Source organism: Opisthocomus hoazin, chromosome 1, assembly GCF_030867145.1.
Source record: "Opisthocomus hoazin isolate bOpiHoa1 chromosome 1, bOpiHoa1.hap1, whole genome shotgun sequence".
Taxonomy (NCBI): domain Eukaryota; kingdom Metazoa; phylum Chordata; class Aves; order Opisthocomiformes; family Opisthocomidae; genus Opisthocomus; species Opisthocomus hoazin.
In genome coordinates this window covers 108,366,983-108,387,327 of record NC_134414.1, presented here as the reverse complement: position 1 = coordinate 108,387,327, position 20,345 = coordinate 108,366,983, and the positions used below count along the sequence as shown (strand labels likewise).

Genomic DNA, 20,345 nt, shown 5'->3' with positions numbered 1-20,345 from the left:
AAAAAATAGAAAGGCTAACAGGTAAAAAGGCTTTTAAAAAAAAAGCATGCGCTGGAGCAAGTGAAACCACAAAAACAAATTAAAATTTGAGTTTAGGACACCTTTACATTTGGATAGGCAGAAGTTGAGTGAGCCATGGGGAGGTAGTGTCAGAGGAATACAGCAGATGCAGGCATGCCGAAAGGCATGGTATCATTGTGGCAGAACTGTTCAAGGCAGAATATCATTAAAATTTCGATTGTCCTGATTTTCATTCCAGACTCTGCTTCCAGGTAAGCGTTCTGCCGTTTGAAAAGTTAGTTTGGAACTGGAATCAAGAAACACAAATAGTGGTGCCACACATAATACTCACTCACAAGACAAAGTCATGCAAAGACATATGGCGAATTTAGCCTGTTTGGAGTTTATAGTCAGAACCGGGACTTTTTCAGTCTGCATCTCAGATCCAGGGTTATTTCTTCATGAAGTAAAATGGAGAAAAATTGTCTTTGCTACTGTTGAGCTATTCATGGCTTAAAGCCGTATGTATATTTAACCAGAAAGTCTGGAGAAGGCTAAAAGATGGTGATTGGAAATCTCAGGTTTGCTTTGCCCTGCACGGCTTCAGGAGATGCAGCATAACCTCACACCCAACTGCCAGACAGCTCCCAAAGCCACACGTGTCTCCGGCAGTGAAGAAGGAGAGGCAGTCGGGCGTGGAGGTGTAGTCAGCAAGGCCGCAGGTGCCGTGCGACATGGCCGCTAACCAGACCTGGTTTCTTACCCATTGCTCGCCTCAGGTAGGTACCAAGATCTTCTCACCAAGATCCCTTGCATGACGTGATACAGGCTGTTATAGAATCACAGAATGGTAAGGGTTGGAAGGGATCTTAAAGATCATCTGGTTCCAACCCCCCTGCCATGACCAGGGACACCTTCCACCAGACCAGGCTGCTCAGAGCTCCATCCAACCTGGCCTTGAACACTTCCAGGGAGGGGGCAGCCACAGCTTCTCTGGGCAACCTGTGCCAGGGCCTCACCACCCTCACACTAAAGAATTTCTTCCTAATATCTAATCTAAATCTGCCCTCTTTTAGTTTACAGCCATTCCCCCTTGTCCTATCACTACACTCTTGTGAAAAGCCCCTCTCCATCCTCCCTGTAGGCCCCTTCAGCTACTGGAAGGCTGCTATAAGGTCACTGCAGAGCCTTCTCTTCTCCAGGCTGAACAGCCCCAACTCTCTTAGCCTGTCCTTGTAGGAGAGGTGCTCCAGCCCTCTGATCATCTTCGTGGCCCTCCTCTGGACCCGCTCCAACACATCCATGTCCTTCTTATGTTGGGGCCTCCAGAGCTGGACACAGGACTCCAGGTGGGGTCTCACGAGAGCAGAGTAAAGGGTCAGAATCCCCTCCCTTACCCTACTGGCCATGCTGCTCTTGATGCAGCCCAGGATACAGTTGGCTTCTGGGCTGCAAGCGCACATTGCCGGCTCATGTTGAGCTTCTCATCCACCAGTACTCCCAAGTCCTTCTCTTCAGGGCTGCTCTCAAGCCACTCTCTGCCCAGCCTGTACTTTTGTGTTTGGGATTGCCCCGACCCACGTGCAGGACCTTGCATTTGGCCTTGGTGAACTTCATGCGGTTCCCGCAGGCCCAGCTCTCTCCAGCCTGCCAAGGAGGAGATTACCTAATACCACACTACTGCTGTTTCCACTGTGGGATAACACTCGGACAGAGGACGCCTCACCCGCTCGGGTTCCCGCCAAGGAGACTATTTCCGAGTATTTATTTCTGAAACACCCCGCGGCAGCACCCCAGCTCCCACACCGAGGACGAGGGAGGGCATCAGCGAGCGGTTCCGCAGCTCCCCGCCGAGACTCCCTCCACGACAACCGGCGGAGGCCAGGGCCGGGCCGGGCTGGGCCGGGCATCACACGGGGAAACGCGGGCAGAAGCCGGTTCTCCCGCCGGTGCGGGGAAGTACGCGGCGCTCCGCCAGGGCCGCCTCCGGCCGCCGCGGAGCGGCGCCCAGCGGCGCTAAGGGACTCTGCCCCGCGCCGCGGGCCGGGCGAGGGGGCGGGGCCAGCCGCGCGCCCCGCGCCGCAGCGCCCCCTCCGCCATTTCGCGTTCGGCGGCTCTTCGCGGGGCGGGGCCGGGGAGCGATGGGGAGCCGGCGCGGAGCTGGGCCCGGAGGGACGCTGCGGGCTGCCAGGTACGGCTGGGGCGGCGGCGGCGTCGGCGTCGGCGTCGGCGTGTCCCCCTGCCCCGCTCGGGTCGCCGCCCGCGGGGTGGGCGCTGGGGCCGTTCCGTTAGAGGAGGGCGGGCGCTCACCGCCGCGGGGCCCGGGCCGCCAACCCCGTCTCCCTGGGAAGGGCGGGGAGGTGTTTGGGTGCCGGGCCTGGCTCCCCGAGCTGCGGCCGGCCGCCGGGGTTTCCTGGAAAGGCCTCTGGTTTCCGTCGGTGCTTCCCCGGGCGCGTTGCGGAGGCCACTGCTGGCCGAAACCCGCGTCCCCCGCGGCAGGTTTTGGCGTGACAGCAGCGGAGTCGCGCGTGAAAACAGCGGGTTGTCAGGGCCGTCTCGTCGGCAGCGTCGCTGGGTGCGGAGCTGCCCCTCGCGATGCTCTGTGGGGAGCTACTGGAGAGAGTCCAGCGGAGGGCTACGAGGATGATGAGGGGACTGGAGCATCTCTCCTGCGAGGAGAGGCTGAGGGAGCTGGGCTTGTTCAGCCTGAAGAAGAGAAGGCTGAGAGGGGACCTTACAAATGCTTATAAATATCTGAAGGGTGGCTGTCAGGAGGACAGGGCCAAACTCTTTTCAGTGGTGCCCAGCGACAGGACAAGGGACAACGGGTACAAATTGAAGCATAGGAAGTTCTGTCTGAACATGAGGAAGAACTTCTTCCCTCTGAGGGTGATGGAGCCCTGGAACAGGCTGCCCAGGGAGGTTGTGGAGTCTCCTTCTCTGGAGATACTCAAGACCCGCCTGGACGAGGTCCTGTGCAGCCTGCTCTGGGTGACCCTGCTTCGGCAGGGGGGTTGGACTAGATGACCCACAGAGGTCCCTTCCAACCCCGACCATTCTGTGATTCTGTGAGGCGCACCGGGGCCAGTTTCGGCGTGGGTAATCACGTCGCCCGGGGCTGGGAATTCGTGAGGAAGGCTACGCGGCGGTAGGCTCTGACGGGGCTTGCTGTTGCGACAGGCGTTCCGTTGTCGCGCCGGCTGTGCCAAGGCGCCCGTTGGTGCGGGGCAAAGGCTGCTCGTCCCCCCGGGGCCACGGCCAGCTCACCCGGGGCACTGCTGGCAGCCTATGGGAAGCGGGCTTCTGGGTGATGGGCCGGGGTTATGAAGCTGAAATGATGTGGACATCCTTAGAAGCGACTCGTCCGCAGGCCTCAGCAAAGCCAGGAACGGAGCGTGGGCACGGCGTCCCAGCCCACAGAGCAATTCCCCAGGTTGCATGGTTTCGGTAGGAGAGTTGGTCCGTGCATTGGGTTACCTGTGCGGGTTTAGAACATTCCTCTGCTGATTCCTCTGCCTGAAACATGTCGTGTCTGTCCGTCTCTCAGTATCCAGATAAGTAGATTTCTGTAAATAAACGTGCTGTGTGCTTGTTTCAAAGAACAGGATGTGTTATCTGCTCTACTGATGTGGAGCTTTTCTGAAACACAGGCCGGTGACTTTCAAAACTTCAAAGCCTGCTTTTTTTCTGATTGGGAGCAAGTACAAAACAACCTGGCCTGAACTCCGGTTAAAAATGAGCTGCCTCTGAAGATGATGTGGAACTGTGAAGCCGAGTTTTGAAAGCACTGGGGGCTTCAGGCGGCTCCCAGGAGAGTTACTGTGAGAGCACACTGGTGAAGTGAGCAGATGCTGGACTGACGAGAGTTTCCGTGGCTTCTTTCCAGGGATTGCTGAAGCTCTGAAGAAGAAGAGTAACAAAAGCCATTCAGAGTTCTGACAGAAATGGTTTTCCCCAGGAATTTCCCCTGGAATTTCACTGGCATTGGTAGATCTGCAGAGGACATACAAATTTAGACAACTGTGCAAACTCAGAGATAAACCTGTTTTGCCACTTTTTTCTTACATATTCGAAGGTGTTAACACATAACTTGACTTTGAATATGCATCGTGTAAGAGACGTGTTGTTCAGCACACAGAGCTATGCATGAGTCACTTCAGATTCCACGAGTGGGATAGTTGTTATTTGTGACAGCATGCACAGCAAGAATCAAAGGTAAGCGAATACATCCATTGCATAATACTGTATATAGAGTGCTTTGAACATGTCTTGTGATAAATTGCAAGGATTAAGACATAAAGGAAGTATTTTGCCAAGTGAATTCGGGATCCTCAAAGTTTTCTGCTTAAGAGAAAATTTTGAATAGCCTGAAAAATCAGATCCTGCAGGTGTAACTGTTCTTTGAAGTGACTGTGAAAGTAACACTTGTTGGCTTTAGGTTTCTGTGTGACTTCTGAACAAAGCTGGTAACCTTGCTGAAGTAGGAAGATTTTTTTTTTCTACTTGTGTAATCCATAAGCTTGATCTGAATGAGAAAGTCAAATTATTTTATCTTCTGTCATGTTCACTAGTGCCAAAACTAAATGGACTTGATAGATACATGTTACTTAATCGCTTTCCAGTTTGCTAATATCAGTGATAAAATTAAAGATTTTGTAACTAGTGAATCTTATCTTCTTATCCACCGTTTTTAATTTTGATTGAAATGAGGAAGACTGGTATTTTATATCTCCTAAATATTCCTCATGTTTGAATGAATTAATAAAATGAACCAAACTGAAATGAAAAGAATGTTCTCTTCATCTGCGGAATTACAATTATCAGTTGCACAGACACAGGTTCTCAACATTTATCCAGTGATTTCCTGTAGTCATGCTAAAACTTTGAGCAGAGGAAGGTTTAGATCTCAGATAAGGGTTTTTTAAACTCTCCTGTTTTTAACATACTGTATTGTTTCACCTTAGTATGCTTTGTCAGGATTTTAAATTTTAAGCTGTTTTGTTTTGCAGAGAAAATAAGTTGTATTTTAAAATAATTTTAAATTAAAAAACAGTTTATTTGTATTAAACCCGAGGAGAAGATTCTTTGGAAATAGTGATACCCATGCCCAGCTGCCTGTAGATTCACAGTTGTTCCTTAGTATTTTGCCTGTAGTTCAAAACCAGATCCTGCAAATATTAATGCTATGAGGTTAATAGAATAAAATAACAACATTGAGGAGAGGGAACATTTTAATAGATTTTATGTATTAAAAATGGTAACATAAGCTTCATAACTTCCTTATAATTAATAATTTTATAATTGTTTTTTTCCTAATCTCCCTCTTGATCTCTCTTTCTGGAAACACTTTTTAAAACAGCGATGGGTTCTTGTAATATTTCAAATAAAGCCAAGCAATTTTTATTTTCATTGTATTTAAGAAGTTGGAGTAAGCGGCATAGAATTTTCAGATTTGCTATCTTCATGCAAAATTAATATGAATAATCATACAATGCTTTCTGTATTTATTTGAAATGGTAAGAGCCCTTTCTGTGTGGAAAAAAAGAAAAGTGGTATTGTCGTAACATTGCCTGTCTAATCTGAGGATCCTTGCCTCACTTCCACCCCCATAACAGTAACTGTTTCAGTACCACTGCCTCACCCCAAACATTGAAGAGGTTGTACCCTTGTACCCTTGTACCTCAACCTCTTTTTACTTGCAAGTAATTTACTAAGATGATTTGCTGAATGTGATTGTTTTTAGTGTGTTTGCAGATACAGAAGCAAAATGTTTATTTTACAATCAGTAGATTATATTTCTTAATCACTGTGGGAACACTGATGGATGGACCAATGCATTTTTATCAACTTGGTAAGTTGCCTGTACCTTTAGATTGTAAGAGGAGTAGTACTGCTAATTTTTCACCAAGACTCTTTCTGAGTTACTGAAGTAAGATACCATCATGTTATTATAGAGCTCTATCTGGAATAATTCACTGAATCAAGGATCTAGTGTATTATATTAACATACTCCATTCTACACATAAAACAGGATTTTCCCATAAGAAAGAAACGCTTTGAAACAGCATACTGCATTCTGCCTCTCTGAATGTCCAGTGAACTCTTAGTTCATCTTTATTTCTGCAGTCTTAAGTCTCCCAGTTGTTTGGTCTAAGATTTATTTTCTTGTCTGTCTCTCTTACATAAGAGCATAACCTACAAAATTTTGCAACTCTCCAGCTGTCTTTGCTGAAAATGTTTGTTGAAACAAAGTTCTGAGACAGTTTGAACTCTAGACAAACAGAATTTGGTTTTTATATTTTGGTTGGGGAGAGGCAGTTAAAAATCACAAATACGGACAGAATAGAAAAACATTGATGTCAACAGGAAATACGTCAGCAAGACGGCTGACACTAGTGAGGTGTGGCCAGCATAAGAGAGAATGGCAAAAGAGAGAGGATGTCTGTGCTTTGAATGGCAAAATGAAGCTTGAGAGAGATGAGTTTTCAGTCTTGTGGTAATACATACTTGCTGCATGTGCAGCTCAAGTGAGCTGCTTAATCTCTTGCATCTACTTTCAGAGGGGATGCTGGGCGCATAGCTTAATATTTGTGAGACAGATGTCCAAAGAGCCAGATTTATGAGAGAGACTTGGCAAAGTATCCATCCCAAATGATTGCAACAAACTTAGGTGCCTAAGTGTATTTGTGTGTACTTCTGTGTGTGCCCACTGCGAATCAAAGGGCAATTTTTCAAGGCACTTGTCTGCAGCCATAAAGATATTGTGCAGATACCTCTTTATTTAATTCATTGAGTAGGAATTTTTTCCTTTCCTCTTCCACTACTCTCCAAAAGTAGATAAGGACGTAAAAGTGCGTTAATGCATTGGGGAATTCTCCCAGTGTGTCTGGGACAGGACAGTTCCCACTGACCCAGTACTGTTCTGAATCCCCTCAAATTGACCAGGAATATGTATTCTGATACCATGTTTCACATAGTTAGGGGCAGGACTGGATGACCTTTGAAGGTCCCTTCCAGCCTCAGCTTGTGTGCTAGTCCAGTCCTATCCGTTATTTGTAGATCTCCATAAAGATTGTTTTAATTTTTTATAAGGTATGTCCCAGATTTCTTTTCTCTTTTCACGGTCATTCTTACTGTGGCCCATCTTGTTCACACATCACATAGTTCTCTTACATTATTTGTCACAGTGTGTCGCTTGAGAACTTCGGTTGTGGACCAGAGTGCTACTGTGTTAGTTGGTTGGTGTACAAATGTGACGTCAAAGACATTCTTCATGCTACAGAAGTTACCATCCTAAGTGAGCTGAGGAGAATAAAGAGCATGTTAAGGCAGAATTAATCAGCACAGTTCAACAGAGGTATCAGGCCAGTGGTGTTTTGGGTATTGACGTATTTTTGGGTAGAGGGTTTAGGTGTCAAGACAAAAGAGAGCTCACGGAGAAGAGTTTTAGGAAAAACAATGAAGTAATTTTGCTATTTCCAGGGAGTTAATCTAAAGCATGAGAAAAAGCATGCATGTTTGAAATTAAACTAATAACTTCTTTGGCCAACTGAGTATGGGAGTTGGCATCTCATCAGTAAGAGGATAGGCCACAAAATGCCTTTAAAATGACCTCAGGAAGTTTATATTTGTTGCTCTCAGAAAGCAGAAATGAACTAAAGGATCTTGAGAAAAAAGTTTGAAGGGTCAGAACAATAATTTCAAGCGTATCTTGAAGCACCATTCTGAAAAGATATGAATGATGTGAGACTGGGTTAGTCAAGGAAAAGAATTCTGGATACAGTGAGAGTCTGGGTAAACGAACGGTCTTTTATGGAGGTTATACAAGAAGATGTGGGGACCTCCACAATGTCAGGATCTGCAAGAAGGCCGGGTTCAAGGGATTACTTGGACAGTAGGCTTGACTGACAGGCCTTAACCACGTCCTGTAATAGGAGAAGTCTTGCAATATGTGTTGGTGGGTTTTTTTCTGTTCTTTTGCAGGCAGAGAATAGAATGCTGTAGAGTTAAACACCCACAGGGAAATGTTGCAGAAACAGGACACAAAATAGAGAGGGGGTCATGAAATAGAGCCTGAAATAGGGAGTTACAGGAATTAACTCAAGAAGGATAGTGAGTTATATACCAAAGCTGTTAAACTACAGCCTTGAGGACGCCCCACATTTAGCAAAGAAGGACATCTGTGAAGATGATTAAATAATGTTCTTCAAGCAGTAATTGTATCTTTTCCCAGACCAGTTTTAAGATTCTTGTTGTGCTTAAAATGGTATTTAATAGACAGAGCACGCTACCTGAAATATAGTCAGAAACCTCTAAGACAGTATTTGATAGGAATATCTTAAGTACATTTATTCACACAGAGTCTTGAACCTCATCTGGCAGGGATCAGCATAAGCCAGAACCACAGTGTAGTTATCAAAGAAGTAGGTCCTAGGAGCCTTGAATTAATGACAGAGATTGGAAGGGGACGTCCCATGCTCTGGAGAAGGAGGGTTGGGCAGAGGAAAGGATTAGGAAGATGATGTGAAGGAAAGAAACAGTTCTACTGAGGGAATGATGAGTATTGTCTCTAACTGTTGCAAAATAATATTGCCCATAGTAAGCTAGTAATCATATATTGTAAAAATACAAATGCACTAATACATAGTTTCATTTTCTAGTGTACATCACCATTCTGTCCACAGCTTGTTGCAGCTTGCCTGGTAAGAGGTTTTATTGTCTTCAAATGCTTTTCCTAACAGTTCAAAAAAACTGCATGTTCTCACCAAGCATTATTTTACAACTTTATGCTGTTAAGGGTTTGAGTGGCGAGGTTTTGGTAGCAGGGGGGCTATAGGGGTGGCTTCTGTGAGAAGCTGCGAGAAGCTTCCCCCATGTCTGGTAGAGCCAGTGCCAGCCGGCTCTAAGATGGACCTGGTGCTGGCCAAGGCCAAGCCCATCAGCGATGGTGGTAGCGCCTCTGTGATAACATATCTAAGAAGGGGAAAAAAACCTGCGGCGAAACGGCAGTCAAGAGAGAGGACTGAGATGATGTGACAGAAACAACTCTGCAGACACCAAAGTTTGTGAAGAAGGAGGGGGAGGAGGTACTCGAGATGCCGGAGCAGAGAGTTTTCTCCTACAGCCCATGATGAAGACCATGGTGAGGCAGGCTGTCCCCCTGCAGCCCATGGAGGTCCACGGTGTAGCAGATGTCCACCTGTAGCCCATGGAAGGGACCTCACGCTGGAGCAGGTGGATGCCTGAAGGAGCTGTGACCCTGTGGGGAGCCCATGCTGGAGCAGGCTCCTGCCAGGACTTGCGGACCCGTTGAGAGAGGAGCCCACGCTGGAGCAGGTTTGCTGGCAGGGCTTGTGACCCCGTGAGGGACCCATGCTGGAGCAGCCTGTTCCTGAAGGACTGCACCCTGTGGGAAGGACGCACGCTGGGGCAGTTCGTGCAGAGCTGCAGCCCGTGGGAAGGACTCGCGCTGGAGAAGTCTGTGTAGAACTGTCTCCCGTGAGAGGGCAGGGGTAGAGTGTGAGGAGTCCTTCCCCCGAGGGACAAGGAGCGGCAGAGACAACATGTGATGAACTGACTGTAACCCCCATTCCTGGTCCCCCTGCGCCGCTTGGGGGGAGGAGGGAGAGAAACGGGAGTGAAGCTGAGCCCGGGAAGAAGGGAGGGGTGGGGGGAAGGTGTTGTAAGATCTGGATTTATTTCTCACTATCCTGCTCTCATTTGATTGGTGATAAATTAAACTCCCTTCTCTCCCCAAGTTCAGTCTGTTTTGCCCATGACAGTAATTGGTGAGTGATCTCTCCCTGTCCTTGTCTCAACCCTCGAGCCTTTCATCACATTTCCTGTCCCCTGTCCGGCTGAGGAGGGGAGTGATAGAGTGATTTTGATGGGCACCTGGCATTTATCCAGGCCAAACCAAACAGTGCTTTTTGAAGAAAGAACTTATTAGAAATATAATACAGGAGGACAGTCCTTTGCATTGTTGTTTCTATTGTGCTGAACTCGGTTCTCTGTTCTGTGGGTGCTTTATTTTGGGGCAAGTACTGTACTGCTCTAATTGGGTTTATTGATTAGAATTGTTGCAATCTCACATTTGTTTGCCGTTTACATTGGTGGGTTGTTTGTGGGGTTTTTTTTTCCCTTTCTAGAAAGATTTCTGGGGAGGGCACCTCACAGCTTACACATGGAATCTCGCAATTTTCAGCACATGTTGTACTGGCAGGCAAAAAGTGATCCAACTGTGCCAGCATACTATCGTGTGGTGTACACTGACCGCAGGCAAGTCTTATTTTGTGATGTTTATCTACTCAAAATACTGACTGGGCTTTTCTTGTTTGTTTGTCTGTTTTTCCACTCAGAAGTGCTTCCCACCTCCCCAGTGCTTTCGTGTATCAGAGAAACCAGATAGATTATTTTAATCTTTTTTTTAACTTGTTTTGGTTTACAGGAACTGGAAGACTGCTAAACAATGTTCAGATACTACGCAACTCTTCTGTAATCTGACAGATGACTTTGAAAAGGCTTTCACTCAGTATTCTGCACTGGTTCAGAGCTTCATAGGAACTGAAGTTTTCAATTCTTCTGTACTTCGTTTTACACCATATACTGATAGTAAGTTCTCTGTTTTATTCATTTTAGTAGTTTTTCTTCCTAGCTGATGTATAAATGGTATTCTGCTAGCTTTACAGTAAGGCACTCCAAACAAACTTGGTTGGTAGCTTATTCCTTTAAGATATGAATTGGTGTATAATCTATCATATATCAGTTACAAGACATAGAATATACAGATAGCTTGTGGCTACAATACTGATAAATGGACAAGGCTCTGGTTTTGAGATAAATATATATAAATATGGAGGAAATAGCATCGTGTACAAGCATTGACAAGCACAAAGTAAAAATCTCTGAGTGCATGAGATATGTAACTTAATGTTGTGGTGGGGTTTTTTTTGTTTTTATGTCTTCAAGTAGTCAGTGTTAAGAGTTAAAGAAATACCATGTCTGCACTAGGTGTAGCGGAAGAGATTTATTTGTTTGTTCATCAGCCTACTCTTCCCTTTCGTTGCTGAGAGAAGTTGCTGATTAGCTGTGACATCTTCTAATGCCAGGGGTGGCTTCACCCTTAGTTGTGTTTAGTATTTGGTTTTGAAGTAACAGAGACAGAGATTGAGGAACATCTGTTTAGAAAGCTCAATGATTAAAGTGATGTGCTGAGACTAAAGTTACTGACAATATATGCTTTTTGTAACTTTATAGTAATCCAGCTCGCTCAGTCTGGAAAAGCTTCCTTTACTTGACTTTCACCAAAGGTAATGAGTGTACCCTCCAACTGGAGGGCTATGGAGGAGAAATACATCATGTTACCTCTGAATTTGGCACAGAGGTGGCCGCTGCTGTGTCCATTTTTAGTCTCAGAAATGATGACAAATTGGAGAGGATGGGAAGAATAGCCGCAAGGATAACTGGAGCATTTGAGAGCATCCCTCTGAGGTGGAGGCTTTCAGTCTTTTAGCGGTTAGCTTAATAAAGAGAAGGATCAGAAGGTGCACTGACCACTAGTTAATATGGTGGCAGGCTTCTTCAGTCTTGTAAACAAAGCGTAGCAGCATGCCCTGACTGTGAGCTGAAACTAGATAAATTTTAGCTAGGAACAAGAGGCATATTTTTAATTGACCACTGGAACAAACTGTCAGGTGGTCTGACTGATTGTCCATCACTGACAACTTGTAAATTGAAATTGGATGTTTTTCTAGTAGTTCTCTAGTTCAAACTGTAAGCAGCTGAGTGAAGTCATGTTTTCCAGGGCATGGGACTTAGATTAAGTCCTTTTTTTGTTATACAGTGCCTGAATAGGAAAGGATCAATACTCTGAGATATTTCCCTACTGACTGTAGTTGGTATCTACTTTCAATTGCCTACAGTGGAATCTCACTCCTGTAGACAGATGGATTTGAGCAAAGACAGAAAGGCTTCTTAAAAAAGAGCCAGGAGAACGACCCATCTGGCTGTAACCAGATTTAAGCTAATGTTTATTTGTAACTTAAAACAAAAGATAAGAAAGGAGTAGGTGTTCAGGCATTTGACTTGGACCTGCTTTCCTGTTTGACAGTAGATGAAAGCTCGCATTTGTTTTAAATATTAAACTTTTTTTTTCTTTCTACCCTATTAAGGAACAGAAGTAGTTAGCAAGTGTATATCGCCTTTTTGAATTTTGCAGACGTTAACAAACCAGTCCCCACCTGAATCAAAATGTACATGCTTCTGGAAAAGACAAGAGTGAAGTGTGAACTCTCTAAATTTTCATGTTTTTTTCCCCCCACGTTGTACTACACAGAAATGGAGGATTATTGAGATAGTTTGTTCTCACACCGTTTTTCAACATTCCTACTTCTTTCCTGTGTTCAACGAAAGAAGGTCTTAGGCTTGATTCATTACGGAAGTTCCTCTGATCTTGATGGATGTGTAGTTTTGGAAAGAGCAGAGAATTAGTTTGCATGGCTCTTCAAAGACACATTTGTTCTGAGCACTTGAACTTGAGAGGTTACTTTGAACTCGGTGGAAGTCGCACCAAAGTGTAACTATGTTATGCTAGATCCTCTGAGTTTTTAGTCTTCGGAGTTCAGCTGTCGAGTTTAGGCCTGTAGCCTTCCTTGAAACAAATATGAATATGTGCAGGGCTACATGCCACGAATTTCTACAGAGATTCCTTCCAGAGAGTGACTAGAAGATGATGATGAGCAAGAAAGTAGTCAGCTTGTCCTATACATTGACCTCAGCTTTGCTCTCAAATAGATTAAAAGCTCACATTTCTGTGGAACTGAAGCAAACCTTCTGTGACCTTTCTGCTTCTTCCCTCCCTTCCACTGCCTCCTGTTTTTAAACTCTAGTCGTGTGAGAAAAGATTGTTTGACTGAAACTAAAATGTTGCAAGGCCTTGTGGATTTACAACAGTGACATACACTGGAAACTGATTAGTCAGTTACATATCCATCACTGAAATATAATTGGTACTGAATACATAGTATATGTTTTTTCCATCTTTTTTTTCCTCTTCTTTTCAATAGCATTCCTGGGACCACCAGAAGTTGATATCAGTTCTTGTCTAAACTGCATAAATGTCACCATAAAGCTGCCAACCTCTCACTTCAAAGAAAATGAAAAGCTCCTGTCTTTAATTGCTATATATAAAGAGCTTGATTATGAGATAACACTGAAAACACTTGATGGAGAGCATAAGGTAAAGAACTTTTTGTTTTATTTGTGCTTTAGGGGAGAAGCACAGAAAGCATAAAGTGGCTCTGATGGTTAGCAGATTCACAGAAGCAAATATGTGAATAGAAGAAACTTAGAAGAAAAGAAGGAGCATGGCCAACATAATCTTAGCTCTCTTTTCCTGCAGAGTAGAAAGCCGAAAAGATGAATATTAGTTGTCCTGTATCCCTGCTTGAAATAAAGCGCAGGGCACTGGCTTAAGTGATTATTCTCTGGGAAGACAAGAGAAAGACAGTTTAGCAGGAACTACTAGCAGCTGTATGCACAGCTGATAGGAAAATATGTTCGGAAAGCAGTTCAGTAGTTTTCTGTCAACCTGGAAAAATGTATCCAGTTAGTTTCTGAAACAACCTGTTCTGGGTCTAGTACTATTGATTATTTTGTGTGTGTGTGTGCTGAAATAGAGCGGTAGATAGGCTTGATTAGAACTTAAAATGATCCTCACAAAATGGAGAAATTTAACATAGTAGAAGGTAATTCAGTAAGGACAAATGCAAGGCATAACACTTAAGAATAATTGTCTGTGTAAGAAGTAGAGTGGTAACAGCTAAGACAGGCGGCGGTTTTGCCAGAAAGGATGAGAGCATTTTATAATAATACAAGCTAAACATGACAGAAAGGATGAGAATGTTCTGTAATATTACAAGCTAAACATGACTTGCATCTTGCTGAGAGATTAAAAAAAAAAATCAAATTTTTATGTGCTCAGTATCTGTAAAGCCCACCTACCCTGCATCAGTCTGGGGTTCAGAAAAGGCACAGACCAGCTGAGCGGGATCCAAAAATGAACAGTGAGGACTGTGGGGGATCCTGACACATGACCTGTGAGGAAATGCTGGAATAATAGGGGACCACTTAGTGTGAGCAAGCAAAGCACAGTTAGAGGTCAGAGTCTCTGAATATGTAAACATCTACTACAAAAAAAGAGGAAATAAACCATTCACTGTGACCAAAAACAGTGAAGTGAAATTGGCAGTTGTGCAGACTTCAGGTTAAACATCAAGAGAGACATTAATAGGAGGGCTGGCAAAGCACTGGAGTAAGTTGCCTAGCCAGAGCATGGACTGCCGGTTCTGGAAGTTTTGAACAGCAGGTCAGAGAGGTACCTGCTGGGAAATGAACCTGTCTAACTCATTCTGCTATGAGTCATAGAAGAAGGACCACAACTTGCCTGCCATGGATATTTTTCCCCTGATATCTGAACCAGAATATCACTTGCAGTTTCAAATCTGTAGAATCTATGTGAGGCTACTTCAAGGGGACATATAATGACCAACAGTTGGAGACAGAAGGCCTTTTATCTTTGATGGTACGGTATTTCACAAACAGGCGCAAGGTAGGCATCTTGACATCAGCTAGAACTAGAGATGAAGCAGTTGTCTAGGTAAACCGCTGGGTTGCTGCATCAGTTTTTGCAGCGTCACATGCTACTGCGTTTCTCTGAGATAGCCGTAATGTGTTGTCAGTGGCTGGGGATCTCTTTTCAGGTAAATAGCTAACTTTAAAATATTGTCTTTCATACCAGAGGCCACGTGAGAGAACCACTGCAGAAATTTTTAATACTGTCATTGAAGAATTGTATCCAAATAGAAATTACTGTGTGTCTGTTATGATCACTGCATCTCTAAACAAACATTCCATCTCATCAGCCTGGAAATGTGTAACTACAGACTCTGTAGCTCGACAAGGTAACTGTCCTGTGGTGCAGGAATGGATTGAGTGACTTGGTTACGTGCAAGTGTTTTCTTTTTACGTAGGAAGATTTACAAGTCAATTCATCCTAAAAATAACATGAGAGAAAGTACCTTCTGAGTGAGAAACATCGTGGGCTTTTGTAAGGGAAATATAAAAACCCATCCACTTTTGGGCTACAAATCTGTTGGTAATCCTGGGAGCCATACAAATCTCCACTGACTGCATAAGTAGTTATCAAAGATGGTGTAATTTCTTTTTTAATTCCTGTCGCTAATTTGAGATTTGGTCATGTTTTGACTTTGGTCTAGATGACCTCCAGAGGTCCCTTCTGACCAAAATTATTCTGTGATTCTAAATAGCTGTTCCGGATGTGAAATATGAAATCCGGTCATTGGAAGCTTCATTCATGTATGTTTATTTGTTTGTTTTTTTCACTTGCAGATTATCATACAGTTACAATTGCAGGTGCTGTGTGTTTTTCACTGGTGTTAGCTGGTGTCCTGAAGTGTATGCATGCAGGAGGTTATATTCTTCAAAAAAAATCACTTCCAAGTACCTTGGTATGTAATCTTTCTCATATGTAACCTTTCTGGTTGGGAGGAGGAAGTTTACCATCTGAAATTTCTAATCCTGTGCATTAGGTACAAGTTATGTAAGTACATCTAATGTTTTAATTTGGGGTTTACCTATGTCAGAGATAGTCTGTAGGCTGCTCAGTCTTGTCTGTTCTGCGGAACAAATATTCAGTCTTTTTCAAAACCATTTCTTGCTACTTCTGTGATAAGTTATTAACAGAGATACAGATGTGATCATCCCACCCTACTCAGTGCTTGTCAGGCCGCACCTGGAGTACTGTGTCCAGTTTGTCTCCACAGCACAAGAAAGGTATGGACAGACTGGAGAGCATCCAGAGGAGGGCCACGAAGACAAGCAAAGGGCTGGAGAACCTGCCCGGTGAGGAAAGACTGAAGGAGTTAGGTCTTTTCTCCCTGGGGAAGAGAAGGCTCAGAGGGGACCTCACCACAGTAGTCCAGTACTTACATAGCAGCTACAAACAGGACAGAGGCTCTCAAGATAAGGGGCAGTGGGTACAGGTTGCACCAGGAGAGATTTCATACAGTGAGAACAATCAGTCAGTGGAACAACCTCCCCAAGGATGCAGAGTCATCATCACTGGAGGTTTTCAATATGCAATTGGACAGGGTGCTAGATAATCTCACATGGGCTCCCTCTCCCGTGAAAGGTTGGACCAGATGGTCTTTTGAAGTCCTTTCCAGCCTGGGCTGTTCTAGGATTCCATGAAGTTAGAGTGGGCAGGCAGTAGTGGACACACCACCCCCCCCCAAAGTAACTTTAAATGAACTCTTTATGTTACACAGGAGCAGGCTAGGTCCTACAGCAAAGCACTCAGTGTAGGCCAAATAACCCCTTGCCCTTTGAAAATTACCTTACATGTAAATCTTCCCCGCAGCAGACAAAATTCTGCTATCTGAGCCAGGGCAGCAACTCCAAAACAAAAAAACCTACTCCAGTTTTTGGGTGGAGTGCATAGGGAGAAGACCTGTTCTCCACCAAGAAGGATGCTCTGAAAAACATTCAGGAGCAATGTATATCCGTTGCTCCTTAGTAAAGCAGTTTCTAGCAAATTTTGCCTCCATTATTTCAGCCTGCAGCATTGTACTCCTCTCTAAAAAAAAAAACCAAACAATTACCGCTGTAACATTTTTCTTTGTTGCATTTCCATAGGAAAGCAAGCTGAAAAGCTGAAAAGACAAATGGTAGCTTTAAGACCCAATTGGGTATGGGCATATATTTCCTGTAGTGATGCATAAAAATGGCTGAGAAATGGGAGTTTTGGTCTCATTATCCCCAAAACATGGGGCAGTTATTTAGGCACATCTGGAGAAGAGAAGAATCACTCTTAGTACTCTAGGACTTTTTTTTTTTTTTTCTAAAGCTATGCTTCATGGTGATTGTCCACAAAAGGAGTCAAGGACAGCACTGGGAAGTGCTAAAAGTAAAACTTCAGCAGCGTGGTAAGAGCAAGATCTGGATGGTTGTTGGAAATGATCTCACACACAACAGATAAGAACTTACTCTCAGTTTACCTCAACAAGGAGACAAAGGACAGACCGTTCTAGAGATGAGACACTGCTTTGTGGAAGCAGTCTTTAAAGCACGTGGTTTCTCAGGAAACCCAAGTCCGCTTTGTAACATCAACGGTGGCTTCCAGTCAAAGGAAAAATCCTCTACTGAAATCCGATACACCTTGCAGGTCCCCAGCCTTCACATGTTTCTCATACTGTAGACTGGGATGCAGTTATGTGCAGCAAGGTCCCTGCCAGGGAAGTATTCTGGCTGTTAGTTCTAGAACTGTTACTAGCGAGTTCACGTTCACTTCTTTGAGTAGCCTGATGTTTGTCTTGCTTCTCCAGTCTCAGTAGTGATTTATTACTGCAGTCTGTTATAAACAGCCATTAGTGAGAATGATGCCTGTTGGTGGAACACTTAGTAGGGAAAAAAAGGATATTTATATGCAAGTTATTTCTGCCAGAATCTAGAGCTGGCATAGTTTCCTCCTGGAGCAGGCTGTCATAATCTACGCAAGTATTGGAGCTGGATGAAAACAAAAAGCAAAGGAAAAAGAAAAGAAACAGTATAGCTCTGGAAGAAAACTTAGTTGGGGTGGGGGTAGAGGAGAGGATGGGCATGTACACAAGGCAAACGGTACCTGCACGACCTTCCAAATGCTAAGCTGTCCTCAGCAGTCATGTAAAGTGATTGGCAAAAAAGTCTGTGATTAAGGAAGACTTCTTAAGGAAGAAAGGTAGTGGTAATATATCAATCACTCAGTGTTCCACTATTTTGAATAAAATAACCTTTCTTTGACTTCTTCTGTGATCAAATGTCATGTTTTAAGCACTTGAGGAAGCCAGTCCTGAGTCAGCTATTTTTTTGATTTTAATAGAAAGAGACTGACCTGCCACTAAATTTCATGAAAAAATAACAAAACTTCTGGGACTTTTTTCTTTGCTTGCTTTCTTTTATTTTATGACTTATTTTACGTTTAGTTCTAATGGTTGTTTTTCAGTTTCTAAGATTTTTTTTCCTCATATTTCTGTCCTTTGCTATGTCATTATCTTCATATCCCTAAGGTCCTTGAACATGACTTAGGTTAATTTTGTTATTGTCAACATTTTTCCCACAATGCTAATCCTCAGAAGTGCAGAGTAAAACTGAGAAAATGGGACTTAGGATACATACATCATTGCTCCAAATGGAAGATGTCTAAAGGACATTAAAATTGATCATCCATGTAAGGCTTCTCTTTTCTTAAAATTGCAAGAGCTAATAGAGAGCTGCAAGACGCACCTTGGGTTTAAGATGCACTTCTAAAATCAGCTTTTAGTCTTAGAAAGATACCTTGAAAATTAGAATTAAAACATTTCATACCTGACACTGTTTGGCACTAGTGTCACTTCTTTGAGGCTGTGTGCCTTGATTTGTAGTGAAAGCTGTCATATTTACAGGAATGGAGAAGAGGGAACAGTCCTAGAAGGCCTGAACTCTGCAGAAAAAGCCAAAAATGTGGCACAGAAAGAATCATTTGTTTGACACCTTCATGACTGTTTGTTGGGTGTTTTTCATATTTTTCTCTGTGCATGTGCAGATTTGGCTGATTGGGTTATTTTAATTCACTTGGCTCTTTTAGGTATTCATCAGGACATTAGCGTATTCACTTTGGACACTGGAACCTGAAGAAGTAGCCCCTGTAGAGATCATTTACAAAGAGGTGAAAAAAAAGGCAAATGAATCCAGTGTTGGTGTCAGTGATGAAGATGACAGCGATGACAGTGACAGTGATGCCATCAGTAATCATGACTATACAAGGCGTGATGTTGTAAGCAGGGTACCTCATCCCTCTGACACGCCAAATGTATTCGTGCCGTACTCTGCCAATGGTCCGTGTGATGACAGCAGCAGCCAGGCAAGTGAAAATCCGGACACTGACCCAGAAGATTTTGAAGAGCACGAGATGGACGTTGAAGAAGACAAAGACACAAGCAGTGAATTACTTAATCCTTTCTCTGAGGTGAATTGTAACTATTCTTCAAGGCGAAGGAACAGTGCTTGCTTTACCATTAACTTAGAAACTGTGATGCTGGGAGCCTCTGAAGAGACTGTGGATAGTTCTGCAGCTCTGCTTTCTTCCCAGGAAGGTGCTGTTGACTGGCAGTGTACTCGTGGTTTTGAATCAAAATTCCTGGATGACACAGAAAGCGTGCAGAAACCACACTGTCATAACGGCTCTCGTGAATGGCAAAATTCCTCTCATTCTTCTGATGAAAGTGACTCATCAGATTCGGATACGGACCAAATAACTGAATACATAAGAAGATGAATAAGTGAGAACCACTATTATTTTGTAATACCTGACTTGGTATTGTCCAACTTTATTTCTGGACTCAACATACAGGTCTTGTCTTTGTCTTTTTTTTAAGCTAGCTCATAGTACAGGGAGCTGTGAGTGGCTGGTCTCTCGGACTACGTTTCTGATTTGAAAGGACTCTGCTGTTACTCCTCAGCTCTGTTGGTGGGTTGCTCTGAAACCTGTTTGGCTGGGTGGATTGCTGCATTCAGGTCAATGAGCTGATTTTACATTTGTGCAGAGAAAGCTGGTCAAGTGAAGTAAACAATGGGGGCAAAGATGAGAATACTCAGCTTACAAGAGTTCTCCCTACTGTGAATCGAGGCATTACATATACCTTTGTATAATTTTTTTAATATAATTATGTGCAATTATTGAATACTACACTTTTTAAAATCTTTTTATGACATTTAAATGACACTGCAGTGTACTTTAACATTTGTGCTTCATAAGAAGAAACTCTTTCATATCCCTGTCTGAATTTTTTACTGTGGCTCCTGCATGCCTTTGAAAAGCTGTAGGAGTTAGCCTAAGCATTTACTCCTTAGGAGAAGGCTTTTGGGTAACAATTTTTTTCATGTTGTGTTGATCTGCTTAGGTACTCCTGCCCTCAAGCAGCGTCTGGCTGCCAGTGCTGACAGTTGCTCTTTTGGCCAGGATAGCCAAGAGTAGTTTGCGAGGTGCTGGAATACATTCTGCGGCTGCACTGCTGTTCAGCACCTGGCAGCCTGGATCGTGACGAGTTCATTATTTGCAGATTTACGCATCCGTGGGATGAGTGGATGAGACCTGGGCTCACGCTGACCCCGTAACGCTCCGCTGTCGGTCCGGTGGTGGGGCCAGGGGCCTCGCTGGCACCTGAGCGAGGGCCGGGGGACTGTCCCCATCCCCGGGAAGGCCAGACCTGCCTTGCAGCCTCGTTTAATAGCGGGAGGTGACAAACGGGCCA

The 20,345-nt window shown here is 44.1% G+C and overlaps 1 protein-coding gene across 5 annotated transcripts; it reads left to right on the top strand.

Moving 5' to 3' along the window:
* The first annotated feature begins 2,097 nt into the window (after window positions 1-2,097).
* IFNAR2 (interferon alpha and beta receptor subunit 2) lies at window positions 2,098-19,441 on the top strand. 5 transcript variants are annotated; one of them, XM_075432722.1, is made up of 11 exons: window positions 2,098-2,191; window positions 3,887-4,215; window positions 5,744-5,851; window positions 8,661-8,702; window positions 10,149-10,278; window positions 10,448-10,611; window positions 13,065-13,237; window positions 14,798-14,960; window positions 15,409-15,527; window positions 16,925-17,003; window positions 18,680-18,818. In XM_075432722.1, the coding sequence occupies exons 3-11, from the start codon at window positions 5,821-5,823 to the stop codon at window positions 18,724-18,726; spliced, it is 948 nt and encodes a 315-aa protein (XP_075288837.1). In that variant the 5' UTR covers window positions 2,098-2,191; window positions 3,887-4,215; window positions 5,744-5,820; the 3' UTR covers window positions 18,727-18,818. The 5 variants fall into 5 exon arrangements, with proteins under 5 accessions (XP_075288837.1, XP_075288829.1, XP_075288810.1 ...); XM_075432714.1 differs by lacking the exon at window positions 16,925-17,003 and having other exon boundaries at window positions 5,755-5,851; window positions 18,680-19,441; XM_075432695.1 differs by lacking the exon at window positions 16,925-17,003 and having other exon boundaries at window positions 18,680-19,441.
* Window positions 19,442-20,345: the final 904 nt, after the last annotated feature.

What these genes read in the sequence shown, in the direction of transcription:
- IFNAR2 (XM_075432714.1), top strand. Translation starts at nt 5,821, where the DNA reads ATGGATGGACCAATGCATTTTTATCAACTTG. An exon ending in GTGGTGTACACTGACCGCAG is followed by an intron (nt 10,279 to 10,447) that starts GCAAGTCTTATT and finishes TTTGGTTTACAG; the next exon opens with GAACTGGAAGACTGCTAAAC. An exon ending in TTTTACACCATATACTGATA is followed by an intron (nt 10,612 to 13,064) that starts GTAAGTTCTCTG and finishes TCTTTTCAATAG; the next exon opens with CATTCCTGGGACCACCAGAA.